Source organism: Gigantopelta aegis, chromosome 13, assembly GCF_016097555.1.
Source record: "Gigantopelta aegis isolate Gae_Host chromosome 13, Gae_host_genome, whole genome shotgun sequence".
Taxonomy (NCBI): domain Eukaryota; kingdom Metazoa; phylum Mollusca; class Gastropoda; order Neomphalida; family Peltospiridae; genus Gigantopelta; species Gigantopelta aegis.
This window is the reverse complement of record NC_054711.1, coordinates 23,892,215-23,912,567: the sequence shown is the minus strand read 5'-3', so window position 1 is coordinate 23,912,567 and position 20,353 is coordinate 23,892,215. Positions and strand designations below refer to the sequence as shown.

At 36.6% G+C, this 20,353-nt stretch overlaps 1 protein-coding gene across 1 annotated transcript in view; it reads right to left on the bottom strand.

Annotated features, from left to right (window-relative positions):
- The window catches only part of LOC121387400 (palmitoyltransferase ZDHHC1-like), a 78,866-nt gene that overhangs the window by 40,801 nt on the left and 17,712 nt on the right, over positions 1-20,353 (bottom strand). Inside the window, exons 5-9 of the mRNA XM_041518507.1 lie at positions 19,412-19,536; positions 16,655-16,801; positions 5,922-6,019; positions 1,034-1,101; positions 559-637 (exon numbers count right to left, since the gene is read on the bottom strand). Of these exons, the coding sequence (XP_041374441.1) occupies positions 565-637; positions 1,034-1,101; positions 5,922-6,019; positions 16,655-16,801; positions 19,412-19,536 (511 nt within the window). The 3' untranslated portion in view covers positions 559-564. The remainder of the gene's footprint in view (positions 1-558; positions 638-1,033; positions 1,102-5,921; positions 6,020-16,654; positions 16,802-19,411; positions 19,537-20,353) is intronic.

The following is a 20,353-nucleotide window of genomic DNA, read 5'->3' as shown; positions in this document are numbered from 1 at the left end:
TCCCATTACATTAATAATCAACTTATGATGCAAATGTGTACAACGAGCTACTGCTATAACGAACTACTGCACAGAACGAACTGATCGTAAAGTCTCGTTTTATCTCCCATTACATTAATAATCAACTTATGATGCAAATGTGTATAACGAGCTACTGCTATAATGAACTACAGCACAGAACGAACTGATCGTAAAGTCCCGTTTTATCTCCCATTACATTAATAATCAACTTATGATGCAAATGTGTATAACGAACTACTGCTATAATGAACTACTACACAGAACGAACTGATCGTAAAGTCCCGTTTTATCTCCCTACACATTAATAATCAACCCATGATGCAAATGTGTATAACGAACTACTGCTATAATGAACTATCAGGGTCATTTCTGGTTCATTATAAGAATACTTAATTTTACTGTATAAAAACACTGATATTCTAAACAATAAAATATATTTAATCATAATTTTAGACATCAAAGAGAACTCTGTCAGAAACATGTTACAACGGTATCGCACTCAGAAGAATGTCATAAACAGTCGTGAATATGACCTACCAATTTTTACTTTGGGTTTCCTTCACTTGCAGCTGGCGATGGTGTTTCTTCAACAGACTCAACAATTTGGTTCACGTCACTATTTTTCAGAAACAGAAATAAAAACATGATGTAATACAATTTCAATTTAAAACAGTGTAATTTAATGACATCTAATTGGATATAACGTCCACTCATGTAGTATTTTCTATTTAGCAGTAAAAAAGACTCAGAAAAAGATGCATTTTCACATTTATATATAAATATTCTATACAGTACTGCACAAAACAATTTTGGCTAAATCATTTCATTATGGCCAATACAAATCCCATTTGGCTAATTTTTTGGCTAGAGATATTTTTGATCAATGGTGAGCCCTGGCCTCTGTTAGCCAGAAATATGCTACAATAGTAGGAAAGTGAACACAGTCTGTTTAAATGTGAATGTCTGGTTGTTTAAATCAAAAACACAAAATGAAAAGATAAAAAAATCTTACTTGGTACTTTGTAATAATCTGTTTTCAGTAACCGGTATGGTTGTTTCTTTATAAGGCTTGAAACGATTCTACAAAAGAGAACACAGTAAATAAAAGCTGAAACAACTACTATGTACTTAAACAAGCATTTTGAGGGTACTGCTAAAGCAGAATATGTGCCCTACCGTCCCAACCAATTTTCATGGGCCATAACTTTGAAATGGTGCTAAGTGAGTAATCAAGTTTCAAATAAGATGCAATTTTTTTTTTTTATAAGGCGATCAATTTGTTAGTCTCCCAAAACTTTCCTGGCGAATGTGGATGATCACAAGACTTCTGGCAAAGACTGCTGTTAAAATTTAATCTGTAACTGTACATGATACGGCTATACACAATTTCAGATCACTATCTTGAGGCAATGTGGAAAAAAGTCTGGGAAACAATAGGTGGGGCGGACGGACAGACAGGCAGAGAGAAGCACTGTAATTATTACCTTAGAGGGGCATGGGATCAGATAGGCACCATAGCAATTTTGAGGACACACTTGGGGCATAAGGCCAAACAAAAAAAATGGTTTGTTTCCGGTCACCCGACCGACCCTAAATTTTACCACCGACCCTGAACTTTTTTTTTCTGCTGGGGTGGGGGGAAGCACACAGAGAAGTTGTGGTCGCGGATCGACAAAGCAGACGACAGAAGTACTCAAGTAGGATAACTCTTACACGTGTGGAGGTTGAGGGGTGTGTGTGCGTGGGGGGGGCAGCAGCGATGGTTTTTATACACCCCCACTGAAATTGGAATCATTAACCAGTGTTCTACGTTGCGACCAAAATGGTCGCCAATGCGACCAAAATGTTGGCGTGGTGACCGATTGAATTGATTATCGTCGCCATCTGGCGACCGACTCCAAAAACGTCTAAGTATTAAATTATTTGCCATGTGCGTTCAGAGTCCTAGCAACGAAAACAAATGAAATTTGTTGACATCATTGTGCAGTCGGAACATTTCACTATTTACGAAGTTGTCCGATTGATCACTGTGAAGTCCGTATTAATTGTCGGTACAATTCAGAACTCATCGTTGATTTTAGTAATTTGGCGAAAACAATCCAGATACTTACAACACATTCATAAAAGATACAAAATGAGTAGTGTCACACTGTGGCGAGTAACATTTTAAGCTTGGCTAGTAAATTTTGTTTGTCCACTAGCCAAAGAAGAGTAAGTTATAAAATCGAGTGTAGAACACTGTTAATAACACGTGCTCTTATTAGGTACCACGGTAATTGGTGACACACGAGATCGCATGACAGTACGGTAACGTGTGTGGCGATTAAACGGCTTTTATTACAAACTGCTAAATACTATAGGCCTATAGAGGAAAATATATCGTATTATCGTAACTCCAGTCATCTCATACAATGTAGGTTTATTTTCCAAAAACAACAACGTGCGATCTCAACAAAACAATAAAGGATTTCTTGATACCACATGCACAGACTACAAGTCATGGCGTTTTTTCCACATGCAAAGGTGAAGGTCATTTGAAGAAGACTTTGTACAATTTTCGTTGTTGGCTACTGCTTAGGCCTAGTACCCAGAATTTGTTAATATACACGGGTGTAGCCTGTAGGAAGATATCAAAAAGTGGGGTGGGTGGGTACACACACGATAAAATAAAATATATAAACCATCGATGCCGCTTCCTACGCCAGTGATGTAGATAGGCCTATCAACTGCTGAACATGGGTAATAATTAAATAAACGGAATATTCAAGAATCACCACTAACATTAAACAGTTCACATTTATTTCAGTGTTTCAGTTAATTGGGAATAAATTAATTTGAGTGATTTTAGCATGGGTCCGTTCAATAGGCTAATCAACATTAAAACTATAAGTCCGTCCCACAGGGAACGCCTTAGTCCGAGTACTCTGACTGTAAGAGAGCTAGATGGACATTTGAACATAAACACGCTCTCATTATTTATGTCCAAATGTCCGTCTAGCTCTCTTACAGTCAGTGTACTCGGGTTAGGAACGCCTTTTTTATTACTATGAAATTTACTACAAGTTATTCATTTCTAAGCCGATTGATTTGTAAATTGCACACAAAATTAGTATTGTTTTATTTCCAATACAAGTTGGATAAATCTGTGAACTTTTTCTGCAAACATCTATTGACCAACTTGGACAAATTTGTGCAGTCATCCTATGACAAAACTGGACAAAGCTGTGAAGTTTCTGTGCAGTCATCTACTGACTTTTATTGGTGAAAGGAATATTTTGAACTTTTTTTGTTTTTCTGTCTTTTGAAAATGGCATGTGAAACTTAAAACTGACATTGACAGTGAGATTGTTTTTAGTTCTCTCTGGCTGCAAAGAGTAAAGTAAGATTTTTCAGACAGCTTGCCTTCATGTCTTTCATCTTGAGATTGAGTTTTTCTCTGGCAAACACATTTAAGGTAGGGTAACCTTTCTTCTTTGAACTAACAAAAAAAAAAAAAAAAAAAAAAAAAAATCCTACCTACCTACCCTACTTTTTTTGGCCATGTTACCTGAAACAAACTTTTTTTATTTTTTTTGGCCTAATGGGAAGAAAGCATAATTTTAAAATAATACAAAAATTACTGAAACAAAATGGCTCGAACTTGAAATTATTTTTCTTTTACAAAATGGATCACTGTATAATAGTGTGTATACAGGTTTCAGCTATGCATTTGCAGACTCAAGGCCCTATATGTACAATAATATGAATGTATTAATAATATACATTGCCATGTACATACACAGGGCTTCTAGATTATGGTAGCCTTACTCCCGTGGCTAGTGATCTTCAATGTTGGGCTAGTAAAAAACTACAATTGCCAAGCCCGAAGGCTAGTAAAACATAAAATTGTGAAATGTTGCAGTTAAGTCTATTTTGTCAATATGAATATACTGACCTCACTCAAACCCCTAATGTTAGTGTTTTTAAGCTCTATATCCTCTTTAGGTGATTATCTGATTATTACTATTATTTAGTAAAATTGTATTAACTTAAAGTAAAGTAGGGCTAGTGAATTTTTAATCGTGGCTAGTAAAAGAATTTCAATTACTGATCCCATGGCTAGTGGATTAAAAAAATTTTTGTGGTATTACAAACACCAAAGTGACCAGAAACACACAGAATGTACGGAAATGGACAACTAAACAATAAAATATAAGTCATGTCTGATTTCAATTATCAGTAATGACGCTAATAGTGAAAATATCCAACTCATCTAATACTGATATTACCCAGCACCAGTCTCACATATACTTACCCCCACCCCCAACATTCCCTTTCGACTTGTCTAACTAATCTAATACTGACATTACCCAGCACCAGTCTCACATATACTTACCCCCACATTCCCTTTTGACTTGTCTAACTCATCTAACACTGACATTACCCAGCACCAGTCTCACATATTTACCCCCACCCCCCACATTCCCTTTTGACTTGTCTAACTCATCTAATACTGACATTACCCAACACAAGTCTCACATACTTACCCCCACCTCCACATTCCCTTTTGACTTGTCGAACTAATCTAATACTGACGTTACCCAGCACCAGTCTAACATACTTATCCCCCCCCCCCCCCATTCCCTTTTGACTTGTCTAACTAATCTAATACTGACATTACCCAGCACCAGTCTCACATACTTACCACCACATTCCCTTTTGACTCTTCTAACTAATCTAATACTGACATTACCCAGCACCAGTCTCACATACTTACCACCACATTCCCTTTTGACTCTTCTAACTAATCTAATACTGACATTACCCAGCACCAGTCTCACAAACCTACTCCCACCCCCACATTCCCTTTTGACTCTTCTAACTAATCTAATACTGACATTATTCAACACAAGTCTCACATACCTACTCCCACCCCCACATTCCCTTTTGATTTGTCAAACTAATCTAATACTGACGTTACCCAGCACCAGTCTAACATACTTATACCCCCCACCATTCCCTTTCGACTTGTCTAACTAATCTAATACTGACATTACCCAGCACCAGTCTCACAAACCTACTCCCACATTCCCTTTTGACTTGTCTAACTAATCTAATACTGACATTACCCAACACAAGTCTCACATACTTACCCCCACCCCCACATTCCCTTTTGACTCTTCTAACTAATCTAATACTGGCATTACCCAGCACCAGTCTCACATACTTACTCCCACATTCCCTTTTGACTCTTCTAACTAATCTAATACTGACATTACCCAGCACCAGTCTCACAAACCTACTCCCACCCCCACATTCCCTTTTGACTCTTCTAACTAATCTAATACTGACATTATTCAACACAAATCTCACATACCTACTTCCACCCCCACATTCCCTTTTGACTCTTCTAACTAATCTAATACTGACATTATTCAATACAAGTCTCACAAACTTACTCCCACCCCCACATTCCCTTTTGACTCTTCTAACTAATCTAATACTGACATTATTCAACACAAATCTCACATACCTACTTCCACCCCCACATTCCCTTTTGACTCTTCTAACTAATCTAATACTGACATTATTCAATACAAATCTCACATACCTACTTCCACCCCCACATTCCCTTTTGACTCTTCTAACTAATCTAATACTGACATTACCCAACACAAGTCTCACAAACCTACTCCCACATTCCCTTTTGACTTGTCTAACTAATCTAATACTGACATTACCCAACACAAGTCTCACATACTTATCCCCACCCCCACATTCCCTTTTGACTCGTCTAACTAATCTAATACTGACATTACCCAACACAAGTCTTACATACCCGACTCTCCCCAACCCCTCCCCCACTTTCAAAATCATGTATCACTACTGTAGATGACTGCTTATTGTCTATGTGACTGTACCGTGTTGGCACATTTCTTTTTTAAAGCTTGGCTCTCTTTTTGGGCTCCTCCTCCTTGGGCTTCTGGCTTTCGCGCATGAATACAGTCGTAATTACAGCCTGTAAGAAATCAACCAATCATAAACATTTGTAAGATGAAATATAGCTTCAACTACACAATTCAGTTACAAGATGTTTATCTTTATTAAGTTATATACAGTTATAAAATCTGCTCTACAATATTATTTCTTAAATCTTTTTATAAAAACAGTCTTAACGGCAGACACAAATTTACGTGACATACACTGAATCAAATGTGATAAAACACATCAGAGCTGGGTCTGGGTCTGGTGAGTATATTAGCAGTCGTAAAAGAAACACACAGAATCAAATGTGATAAAACACATCAGAGCTGGGTCTGGTGAGTATATTAGCAGTTGAAAAAGAAACACTGAATCAAATGTGATAAAACACATCAGAGCTGGATCTGGCAAGTATATTAGCAGTCGAAAAAGAAACACACTGAATTAAATGTGATAAAACACATCAGAGCTGGGTCTGGTGAGTTAATTTTTCTCAATAAACAACAGAAACGTTATACATGTATATTAATCAGTGTAGAATTCTCATAATTATAGTTGGTGTTTATATATGAAAATATATATCTATAGATAATGAACACGGTCAATTTAATATATACATATTATTGATATATTTTTACACTGCCAGACTAGCAGCTGCACAATGTTCTAAACTTATATTTTCATGTTTCTCAAAACACCTGGAAAGGTATATATCAATTAAGGTGACATGTCTTAATTATACATCCTACATACTCATAACATTTGTGTGAAGTATGTCATAGACTCTATGTGGTCAAATAAAGTATTCTGTATATATTTGTTTCATGTGTTCAGTATACTATAAGAGAACATGTTACTGGTATTACAAGAGGCAATATTTAAACACAATAATGATAAAAATTACCCATGAACAAATAGAGTGTTTTCAACAAGCATTTCACACTTTCCTTTCCTTCATACCTCATTAAGAGTTTGGTGTTCTCCCTACTATGTTTTCTTCTTTTTCTAAATGGTTGGCTATATATACATAAACGAATGAGATGGTCAGGGGCTGCTCCCCAACCCCCCAGTGCTGGTGCAAAACCTCAAATTCAGACAAAAATGTTACAGATATTTGGGCAAAATGTGCTAACCTGAGACCTTTTTACCGCGTATTTCCATCATTCTACCCTCAAAATGAGCTGTAATCCATGTCAAAATGCAGAGTGATTCGTTTGCAACCAAATATAGCTATTTGGTACTAATGCTAATATGAATAAATTTGTTGTTGTCCAGATTTGGCATATTTGTTTAATTCAGGTACAAGTCAGCCTGCCTCCCCCCTCCCCCCAAGCTACAACAATGCGAGCCTGTACACCTCTTGTTATATATCACATATTAAATAAGTACGACATAAAATTAAACAAAAAACTTTGGTCAGTTACATCGACCGACACAAAAGGGTTTCCTGTCTCTACAAGCTTTTGCATATGTATATATATGTTTGCTAGAGGCCAGTACAAAATTATATAACACTGGTTTTATATATATATACTCTGTCAAAAAAGAAACGCATAGACAAAATATTCATGGAATAATCTTTTTAATACAAAGTGGCATAATTTCGTTATTTATGATCGTATCAGTCAAATCTGAAATGAGTAGGTGACAATGTTCTTGCTATGGACTGACGGCAGTGGAGGCGTCACCAAACAGCGTCGCACAAGGGTGCTGAAATCAGTACCTTGAGTGGCCACCAGCAGCAGCAATCACTGCACAACATCTCCTTGGCAGTTACTGAATGAGTCTCTGAATCCGGGCACGTGGAATCCTAGCTCATTCTTCCTGCAGTGCATATGACAGTTGTGGAAGCGTCACCAGTTTCCCCAAGTTCCACCCCTGTATATTCTTGCACCAGCGAACACGTAAATGTCGATTTTTACGTTGCAGGACGGGGCCAACATATGGTCTCCTAGCCCGTAAACCAGCCTCTTGAAGTCGGTTCCGAATGGTTTGTGCAGACACCCTTCTCTAACCAGGTATGCATCCAGCAGTGTTCGTTGCTGTGACAGTTCGGTGACACAAGTGTAGAACCAGGATGAAGCGATGTTGTGCTGCAGTTGTTATGCGAGTCTTCCACTTCTGGGCCAGTTGTCGACTGATTTAAAACTGATGGTACCTGTCCCAGAGACGTGAAACAAACATTCCAGAGGAAAATCCGATACTGGAGATTGTAACCTTCTCTTGCCTTGCATAGAGGACTGCCACCCCAAGACTAGGTTTATATACTAAAGCACACATAGTTTACCTTTATTTTCTTTGTATTGCAGGAGTTCTTTTGACTTCAGAAACAGTTTGCAACGTCAAGCTGTATAGCCTCGGCTCGTCTAGCATTTTGTGTTCATCCCTGTAGTAAAAAATGAGATTTAATCATCCGAATTAATGCTATTGGAAAGAATTCTTGTATTTATTATGGGAGTCTTTCTTCCTTTTAAAAGTGTTTGATTTGAGTTGGTATGGGTTTAAACTTAATAAACCTGTTTTTATGAATTTAAACTGTTCATTGTGAAGTACTTGCCAATTCATCGGTTCCTTGAAGGTGAGCACGGATCAGAGAGTATGACAAATATTTTGAAAAGTCATAGCCACAGGGCTAGTGGGTTGTGAAAACCACTTAGACCACCACAGATACAGCACTAGCCCCAACTCCATGGTCAATTATAAACTGGATTTTTATATAATTTGTGAACATTACAACATTTACGAGTAATAACAGTTAAAATAAAACAACCACTTAAATATGTTGTAACTTTCAGTTTTTGTCGTGTCGTAACGTTTTGTCTTTTGTCAAGTGTGATCCATTCGTCATGTCCCGTTTTGTGCCACCCCCCCCCCACCCACCCCCCCCCCCCCCCCCCCCCCCCCCGGGAAAATTAATTGAGAAACTATTGGTTGGTATCTAAAAAAAGACAAAAATAATAAATTTAAATGCGGGTACGACAGTGTCGCCAGGAACGCGTGATGCAAATACAGGGCATTATTCCGTCTGTCAGGTACCGATATCAAAAATAAATAACGGCGACATCTAAATCCGTTGTTAAGTGAGGAACAAAAAAGGTATTATTTGTATCGGCAAGCTTATGACGTTTATCCAAACACCGAGATTGTAATAGGGCCAAGCCGAGTCATTGCCATATGCGGTGGTTACCATAAAGATAAAGTGTTTTCTGATTGCCGATAAACCACATGGTTAGGCGATAGTGTTTAATTAGAAAACAATAGGTAAATAAAACAAAACATGAAAATTCAAAGCATGGATGGGGTTTACTTGATTGAGATTAACCTGTCGTCGCGAGTGATGATTTTCCAAGTTCTAGCCTAAAACACCATGTGCGAGAGTAACCACCCCGGCAGCACTGGTGTCTAACCAACAAAAAACGCATGTTCAGTAGCCACTTCTTAGTTCCTGTGGCCAGAAACTTGAAAAGGGGAAAAGGTAAACACTGAATGCTGTAACTGTGACGATGTAGAGATAGCCTGTTACTGCAGTTGTAACCTAGCTCAAGTGGATTAATTATTATATACTCATGCGTTTGGTTGATATTATTCGATGACAAACGTCACAATCAAATTTTTAAACGAACTTTCAGCCGGCGATAAAGAAAGAAAGAAAACAAAAAACCCACGATTGAGCGATGACGTAGAGGAGGGGGAAACCCAGGAAACCACTAGCCAGCAGGGGCTAGTGTTTTGCGTTTCTCACTAGCCGAACTTAAAAACCATAGCCACGGGAGTCGGGCTAGCGGATTTGTAGAACCTCTGACATGATTCTTATTCAACAAAGAATATTATAGGTTTTCATTTTGGCTGTGCATTTAAATTACAATGTGATAATTGGCGGGCTAGTTCAATTTGAGAAGGGCCAGTAGTTTTCTTCAAGTGGCCCTGCTGGCGACAATGGTTTTCATGTTAATTTTTCACCCTAGCTGCCATCAATGACTACCTGTCATCAAAATGATCAGTAAAAAAAGGATGGGTTAACTATTACAATCATTAGTGCCAGTATATTATTATATTGGTTTTTTGTTTTTTTAACAATTAATCGAAATGGTGCGTGCATATACTGAATCGGTGATGGTTGGTTCAAAAATCAGTTATTTCAGGCAAGACATCCATAAAAATAACCAGTATCTGTCAGTATGGGTCAACCTTAATGAGTCTATTTGCCTCATTTGCCAATTTTGTTAAAAAATAAAAATTGCTTCATATACACCTAAAATATAATCCACATAGGCGGCGAAATTGTCTTAAATCTAGTACAGATTTCATTTCCCAATATATGTACTCTAACCAGAGTGAATGCACCACTATAAGCCTCTATTAGAAACATAGTATCTGCCCTTTATTTGCATCGCCCTAAGCGGCCCCAATTAGCCAACTAAATTATTTCCGGCTGCTTTACATTAATAAAGTTTTTCTTATTACTATTATTGTTTATTAGGTTGTGTGCAATCTCCTTTTACAGAAAAGAAAATGATTACAATATGTTTTGTGCTCAACAAAAAATACTTATGAAACACGTCTTGGGGGGGGGGACCACGCAGAAAAATGGTTTATTGATGAGTGACTTGTTTAAAAGGCACTTAATAAAGTTTTGATATTTGCAAGTAAATAGCATGCATGTGTTTGGGTATAATATATATCCACTGTTGTACGCACTGGAAGTGTACATTAATTTGACTAAATGAAACTAGCTGCGATTTTCTGTAAACGCTAGCTGCATTATTAACTACAACCTAAGCAGTAGTTAATAATGAAACGAACAAATACAGAAATTCAAACTCCTCGCCCAACGATAAGGTTTTACTGTCTGACTCACCAAACAAATCGGAACAGCGAGTCCCAGTGTCATTGTCAGACGGCCATAGTGGTAACGGACACAATTTCATGTGTAATTTAATAGTAACGATCGTCGATCTACCTGCCAAATTATAATATTATGCACAACCATTAAGCATTCCATGGTTATGTATGTATGTGTATATATATAGATTTATTACACCCAGCGGTCACTCATAACAGAGAAAATATTTTCCATATTTCTCAGTAAGAAATATGCCTGCATTGGTCTAACGAACAAATACTATTGGACAAATTTGATGCGTACAAACCAAGGACCTTGTCGGTACTAAAATGACGGTCATCACGATTTGGCAAACACAAAATGACGTCATGTAGGTTTAAAGAGTTGTTTACGGCGCTCTGTTTTTGTTGTTAAATTTATAATAATAAAGTCATTTAATACCATTCCTTATAGATTTTGTAGCAGGAATAAAGAGAACTTTTATTTTTGAAAATATCTATGAACGTGAATAAATTACAAACGTTATAGCAATTTTTCAGAACAGTTGGCCTTCCGTTTGCATGTGCGTGGAAAATAAAGACTTTAGAGAAAAAATAGCTGAGGTAATAAATAGAATAACAAACTCGGTACAGTTATTATCAAAATTATGTCCCCTCGCATGAAAGATTTTCATTTGTCAATCATAAAAGCTCGTAACAACTGAAAATTATTTCACTCAGGGACATAAATTTGATAATAAGTGGTAACGTCGTTTATTATCCTCTCTATATATATATATTATATATATATATATATATAGAGACACCACACACACACACTTAGTATAGACAGTCAAACTTCGAGAACTCAATCTTGGAAGGGGACGAGGAACATAGGTTTGAGTTTCAGGGAGTTCGAGTTTTCGAAATTAATATATAAGGATTCAAATTTGCAAAACTGTGTTGTCAGCTGGTTTATTCGCTAAATATGTAGAATCGATAAAGCTCGTAACAACTGAAACTTATTTCACGTCGGACATAAATTTGTACTAACTGGTACTCGTTTCTTATCCTCCCCTCTCTCCCTCTCGCGCGCTCATCTCATCCTTCTCCTCACCTCTCTCTTCTCTCTCTTCGACGCCTCTTCTATATATGATATAATAATATATATATATAAGTAGTACACACACAGGCCACGCTGTATTTGAACTCTCAGTGGGCAAACTAGGATACTCGATCTTGAAGGGGACGAGGAAAATAGTTTCGAGTTTTCGAAATTATATTAATAGTTTCCAATTTGAAACTGTAACTTGCAGCTGGTTGCTAGCATTTCAGCTACACGACTGGTGCCCCCCGTGCGTCGTACGATTGGATACGAAGCATGTGCGTCACTGCAGAGCCTCTGACTCTAAAAAATATGGCAATCCCAATTGAAGGACGCGTATATAGCACGATTCACCTCACCCATCGTGACCCACACCCCATCTCATCCCACCCCACCCCATTGTTGGTATCTTCGTGCCTGTCATACATTCATTTTAAGGTGTAGAAGTAAAATAAAATAAAACAAACAGGATCACCCAGATGAATTTGAAATATATGCTCTGGCAAATAGGATACATTATTATGAACCGAAAAACAACGCATCTTACATACATACATACAATAACGTAACAGCGAACGTACGCTAACAAATAACACTGAATGCCAAATACACATATAGGTAGCCTACATTTTTTTTTACACAACATTAAGTTACGCTTCGCACCTCTACTTCCTCGCATCTCTCCAATTCTGGACCACCCACCCTCCATTTCTGGGCCCTCACGCAAAAAATTGCTTGGATGACAAGGAAAGCAGAACTTTTTAAAACCGATTCTGGCGAACTTCCACATTACCCGGGGTCCTTCGCCAGATTGCTCGCGTCTAACTAAATGGCCTGCTTATAATGATAAACATTAACTGGATACATAATAGAACAGCTAAGTAAAGTTGACACGATTCACCCCTTTGGGAGCAAAACAAACAATGCTAACAATTATACACACGATCTTTGAAGTTAAACCAGACTGTGTCTGTAATTAGTATTATACATAGGCGAGGCTCATCCACCATGGCCGAACACCGACTACCAAACAGGAATCCTGTCATTCCGCTTAATCGGCGATCTATAATTCTGTAATTATCACCCAATCCTTGACAGCCAAGACCACCCGAACAGTGATTTTCGTTTGGAATTGACTGCTGACAATACATGTGTTTTAAAAATACTATCGCAACAGAGTGTTGATCAATTCCCATGCATCGAGTTTTAGAAGGTGCATACTCTATAACTCTTTATGGAAGGACCAAAGACTACGGTCAAGAGATCGAGGTTTCGAATTCGTTCATTCTAGTTTGTATTATCACTTTTGCTGTATATATATCTGTTTATCTGTTGAATACATCATCCAGATATACTTCACTGTTGTAGGAAGCAGGTGGGCCAGTGCCCCCGCCACTTTTTCAGATATTTTGCTTTATTTAGTGTAAAAAGTGATTTAAATATAAGTGTGGCCCCCCTCCCTTTTTGGCACCTTTCTGCGCCACTACTCTCTCTCTCTCTGTCTGTTTGCGTGTGTGCGTGCGTGCGGCCTTTTTTTTTTTTCAAATGTGTGTTAGTCTGGGTTATGTTTTTGGTTGTGCGTGTGTACTGGTGTGTGGGCTTTTTTGTAATTTGCGGACAGATTTGTTGTTACTGGGATTCTCTTCTTTTTCTTTCTTGTTTTTTTTTGGGGGGGGGGGGGGGCTGGTAAAATTGTTGTGGGAGGTATTTTTAAAATATTAGGTTTTTTGTTTTGCCTGCCACTTACACTTATAATCATGTATAAACAATGTCTTCATTTTAACATTTAACCTTAAATAATCGGCATGCAAGACTAACATAAATATGTTTACACAGATATTTTGATGTAAACAAAATAAGTACTGTTACTACAGGTAGATGTTTTTAGGTTAAACTATATATTACAGGAAAATTTACACTTTTTAATGCAATGTATATAGGCCTAATCAATTTACAGCAAACAAAATATTTAGTCAAACAGGCGCATGTGCAGGAAATTGGGTAGAGGAAGTCTAGACTGGCTAGTGGTATTTTTAGGGTAGGGGTCGGGTCATGCGTCCCCAGAAATACACTGAAAAAACAAAACAAACATAATATAGCACATGGGGAAGGGGACTGTTCTGATCGGAATATTACATATAGTCCATCCCATCCTATAAAAATGTTGTTATGTTGTTTCTGTAAATAATTTGTTTGGTTTGACATAAAAATTAAAATTAAAGTTTTTTGGAAAAAACAAAAAGATACTATTTTTGTGTGTAATTTAGAAAACAAGCAGCTCAGAAATAAATAATTTGTAAATTCCATAGTATTACAAAATGTGTTCCCCATGGGACACACTATAAACACAATGTTTTTATTATCTGTTACAATGGTGTATTTGTATGTTTAAATGAAATTATGATAATTAATGTGAGGTGAGATTGCAGTTTTGAAACAAAAATAAAAAGATTTCCATGCAAGAAAACCAAATCAATCAGCTAGGGTGTGTGACGGCTCGCTAAATTGATCTCCTATATTTAACACATATGGTCAGTTGTAAGAAAACACAATTTCATCAACTTAATTTTTACCTGTATCATTCTTTATTTTTAAAGCATAGGTGGGGACATTTATGGTGCCAGGGACTGGCATGCATAAATCTCAGCTGAAGATTCACAAACAACTGTGGCGAGGAAGTAACCGGAACGCGCTGCAAGTGGTTAGGGGATGTAACTCTGCCTATTTTTTTCTCACAAATTTCTAATAGAGGCTATGTATAGTGGATTTAAGTATGTGTAAACCAAAGACACAGACTGATTCTCTGTGACTAGTTATGTACATGATTATCAAGTACTGTGGTATGAGCTGTCCTGTATATGTAGAAGTGTATAACCTATAAAGGTTTCCTTGTATGCTAATCCGATCTAGACAAGACATCCTAGTAAGCGAAATGAATGATAATTGAATTTCGGCACCAAACTACATTACAATTGTCAACCAAATTGGATGTGGGCAAAGCGATATTCATTTTTTTTTAAATTATGTTGCTTGTTTGAACATTATTTTCGTGCTAAAATGTCGAAATTCTTTATTTATTTATATTATTAAATAGCCCAATTCTTGTTTCTCTTATTTATTTTTGGACTGTCCATCTAAACTGCTCTAAATTATATAAATATTCGGTGGCACAGTCAATTCCTTTTTATTTTTGGCTTTTTAACTTTTATTTTATTTTTTAAAATTCTATTAACTTTTTCACCAATTACTATTTTAAAACTTCTGCACATTTACAACTCTACCCCCTACCCCCTTCTGTCTCGGACCCAGTCACTGGCGAAGTCAGATACTGTTCCCGGGAGAGACGTGCTTGAACCTTAATTTGATATAGCCACGTTAATATGTTATCCAACCCAATCCAATCCTACAACAGATAGCGCCAAATATAACAGACAGTGGCTCGAAGTCCCTTTATCAGCTACTACAGCAGTTGCAAAACAAGGCATCACGCATCACATGCGACGTTTACTACCCTCATTTCCAACGTCTATTTTCACCACAGTTGCTCAGACTTCAGTTCATATTTTCTTGAACACATACTATCGTACGAAAACAAAAGAAACATCTAAAAGCCACTTTTTTCGATTTGCTGTCACATGCAGTATTTCACTGACAAATAGTTGATCACCGGTAATCTCTGACTCATCCACGACATCAGTATACCTACTGATGTAACTTTATTCAAGTTATAAAATGTAACCATTGAAAAAAAACAAAAGTTCATCGTATCGCCGCCATTTTCTTGTTTTTCTTGCACTGGAATCCAAATATTTGTTCCTTTGATACTAATATTAATAGAGTGCCAAACGGTAACCAGTATTTTATTAGTTTAAAGGTTGCAAGCCACCATATATGTTTGCAAAACTTTAAAAGTAAAAATTATTAATTTAATTTATAAAATATCAATATTTTGTTGTTGTTGAGGAATTGCCATTTATAAGTAAATAAATATATACACATTTATAAGTGATAAAATATTAATTTGTTTTTAATGCTATTAATTGTTCTAATAGGCAACATGGATAGTTTTTATAATTTAGGTGGTATTAGTGGAAACAATTATTTTTAAATATTAATAAGTAACTTTATTCTAAACTGATGACAAATGTTTGCATGTTTTTCTAAACATACCATAAAATATTCCCAATTAGCATGTTGTGTAAATTGACAAATTGATTTAACATGATCTTAGTATGCAAAATGTATATTAAAAAGTTAATTATTTCAATTTAATGGGGTTTTGTTTTTTATAAACAGTTAAAATTGGGCAAGTGAATTTTTCACCATGAGCAGTAAATTTTCAAATCCACTGGTCCCATGGCAAGTGAATTTAAAAAATAAATAAATCTAGAACCCCATACATGGAACGCTTGTAACAGTTGGATATAGCTTATTCCTGCACTGACCAATCACATTCAAGGATAGAAATGTACATTACTAGTGGACTACATTGCACACTCCGGCCCATAGAGCTCCTCCCCCCCCCCCCCCCCCCCCCCCCCCAATTACTGAGTGTCTGTAGCTCTCAATATGCCCCCCCCCCACACCCAACTCCTACTCTGACAGTTCCAACGCCTTCTAGTACTTCATTTTGCAACCGCTGTACTACAGATGTCGAACCCTATAACAGATAGCGGCAACAACTGCAATGCTAAATGTAGTTAGTACAGATAGCGTTGCTACTACAGATCACTGTCCTTCACTCACCGAAGTAGCAATGCAAACCGAGAAGAGCAGTCAACAAGGAGACACATATGATGCCAAACAATATCGTGACAGACTGAAATGTCATCCACGCCCAGTCTGGTGCTGGTTGGTAAAGGATAAAAAATGCAGCATCGTCGGATCCGTTCCCTGCAAGAAAATGACAGTTATTAGAACAGGATTAGTACAGTCTGTGTTTCTGTGATACCACTGCTTTGAAGTTAAGAATGTTACTGATGCTAATTTTGAAAGGTTTTTGCCATAACCAAAATTATGCTCACCTGTGACAATTTTGACCCTGCCTACAACAGTTTTAAATGATTATTTGAATGTAATGATTTTTAAAAGAAGCATTTATTGAATTAGAATGGAGATAACTACATGTATGTAATATATGTTGTATTTGACCATTTACAGACGTTATGTTGGCTTTACAGTTGCGAATACATGTATTTCTTTCAAAATAATGACAGACAATAAACATAATCATGACAATTAGGATGCCTAACTGACAAAATGAAAACATTTTATTTCAGAAAAAACCTCATACCCAAACATTGTCTTACAATGTCGCCAACACGTTATCTTGATAAATAGTGAATCTGTTATTGGGAGTAATCTGGACATCTTTCTTAAATAATTACATATTTAATAGACCCAGTGATTTTTTCCGCGATCGCGGAAAACGGACGGAATTCACAAAATTCCCATTGTGAAACGGAATTACGATTTTCCGCGAAGTTAAAAAAATTAATACCATTTTACTATTGCCACACACTGTAAAACTGACGATTGGCTCGTGTGCAGTACTATTGGCAAACATGTAGTGTCGTATTTACCGGTGCTACATTCAGCCAGACCGAGCGGAAAAACATAAACAAAATGACCACGATGGGAACTAAATACTTCGCGAAGGTTAGCGAAACATTTGCTGGCTGAACTTGGGACTGGTTCACTGCTTAGTCTGTTGTGCCTGCGCAGACGGGACAGGGTTTGGTTGGGGTTTTTTTTTTGTGTCAACGGTTTGTCGCTAACGTTTGTCATGGAAGACTGATTTTTACGTTTTGTTAACACTAAGCCCCGTTGAATAAAACAGTGCACTCAATTGTTGGACAAATATGCTTTTTGTAGTTGTTATAACTGTAACCTTTGCTCTGATTTTTCATTACTAATATGAAGGCCTACTTTGATTTAACAACAAATAGCGATGTATGTCGACACCAGTCAATTTTCGGACCCTTGTTTTGATTTCGTACAAAGTAAATAAAACAGACCCAACGGTATTTTTTTTATATGTTATATTTGACAAAACATACTTTAATTTTTTTTTCATCTTTTAAAACTTAAAAATTTAATATTTTGTCAAGAATTATGAAAAAGTAAAAAGTAAACAGCATTGTCTGCCTGTTATGTTAATTTGTCACAGCTTGTGTTATTTAAATTGTTAATTAGGCCTACACGTATTCTGAAACGGAAATGAAGCGGAATTTACAAAAACACGAAACGGAAAATAGTTTTGTTTCAAACGGAAAACCACTGGGTCTAATTTAGTGAGGTTGTAACTGTAATAACAAATATATTTGGGACATGCTTTTTGTCAAATATAAAGATACAAAATAGTGGTTTTTAATGACAAATCCATTGTTTTTTAAATTTGCATTACTTCAAATATATGTAATTAACATAAAATTATTACTTGAGAAAAAATAAATAATTTACTTAAAACTTTAAGAGACAATGAAATTTATTGATACTGAATTCGGACACACTGATATTGACACCTCAATTAAATTTTCTCTCTTTATTGCAATATTTTAATGTTTTTTTGTATGTTTAAATAGTCTGATTAAGATAGTTAATATAAATTATGATACAATGAATGAATGAATGAATGTTTAACGACACCCCAGCACAAAAATACACATCAGCTATTGGGTATCACAAATGGTAAGCACAAAATTATGATACAAAGACAAATTAATTTTTTTTGTAATGTTTTAATTATTTAAATTTTTATCATTTTATACCAGTCAAAACTTGCAGATAATATTAGTGCCTCCACTTATAGAGGAGTGATACGGTACATACCCAGTGGTAAAGCGCTCGCTTGATGCACGGTTTGTGTGGGACCAATCCATGTCGGTGGGCCCATCGACCTATTTCTTGTTCCAATCAGTGCACCATGACTGGTATGCCAAAGGTCGTGGTATGTCCTATCCTGACTGTGAGATGGTGCATATAAAAGATCCCTTGCTGCTAATGGAAATATGTAACGAGTTTCCTTTCTGAGACTATACGTAAAAATTTACCAAGTGTTTGACATCCAATAACTGATGATTAATAAATCAATGTGCTCTAGTGGTGTCGTTAAACAAAAGAAACTTTTTCCCCACTTATAGAATGACCCATTCCCCAATACCCTGAAAATTGAACAGTCTCAAGACGAAACTGTCCGTGCCGTATTTTGCATATTAATTGGTCAACATTCTTAAACATGCCTCCTGAAAGTTGTTTTATTATGAAAACATGAAATCGTTCACACTTCTTTAATTTGAATGTGTTGTGTTATATTTTACACTTGATGAAATTTGCCTTTTTGCCTTGCCTTCTGACCGTAGCCAAATGGTCTCACCTTCTATTATAAAGTTTGTCAAATTTGAGACCTGCGGGTCCATACATTTTTTTTTTTTTTACAATAACATTATTGTTCATGTTAAAATACTATAGAAACCTAAGACAACCAATGGAAGGAGAACTAACCTTTGTATGGTTGGAGTATGCTGCTACTCTTTCGATCAGTAAAGTAACCGACAAACTGGGCTAACGACATGCACAGAATCAGACAAAACGAAACCACAGCACTAGCCACTGTCATGATGAACCATCTGTAACAACATATTAATCAGTAATCAAAATGGCAACATTAATAAAGATAACATTTATACAGGTAACCTTAATACAGATTATAATAACTAGTGATGGGAATTGGTTTGGAATTCCATCATGGATAATCAGTTGTAATCAGTTTACACCAACCTATCAACTTTCAATTACATAATAGGTTTGAATATATATGATCTTGGGAAGGATTAGACTTTTTAGTGATTATGTGCTAATATTTCCATGTTCACTATATGATAATTTAACCGGCCTTGAGGGCATTGTGGTTAGGCCATCGGTCTACAGGCTGGTAGGTACTGGGTTTGGATCCAGTCGAGGCATGGGATTGTTAATCCAGATACCAACTCCAAACCCCGAGCGAGTGCTCCGCAAGGCTCAATGGGTAGGGGTAAACCACTTGCACCGACCAGTGATCCATAACTGGTTCAACAAAGGCCATGGTTTGTGCCATCCTGCCTGTGGGAAGCGCAAATAAAAGATCCCTTGCTGCCTGTCGTAAAAGAGTAGCCTATGTGGCAACAGCTGTTTTCCTCTAAAAAACTGTCAGAATGACCATATGTTTGATGTCCAATACAGGGGACAATATTTCGAAATCTGAGGTAACCGGAAGTCGGTTCACGTGGTTTTTACCTAGGTAACCAATCGTTCGGTTACGTGAATTATATTTGCGTAACCTGTGGATTACCTGATCGGTTACCTCAAAGTTACGTTGAAGTTTTATTTTAAATACGTAATTGTTTGCTCAATCATAAAGTTGAAACAAAATACAAAAGAAAACGTTTTATAAAACAGTTTCTTTAA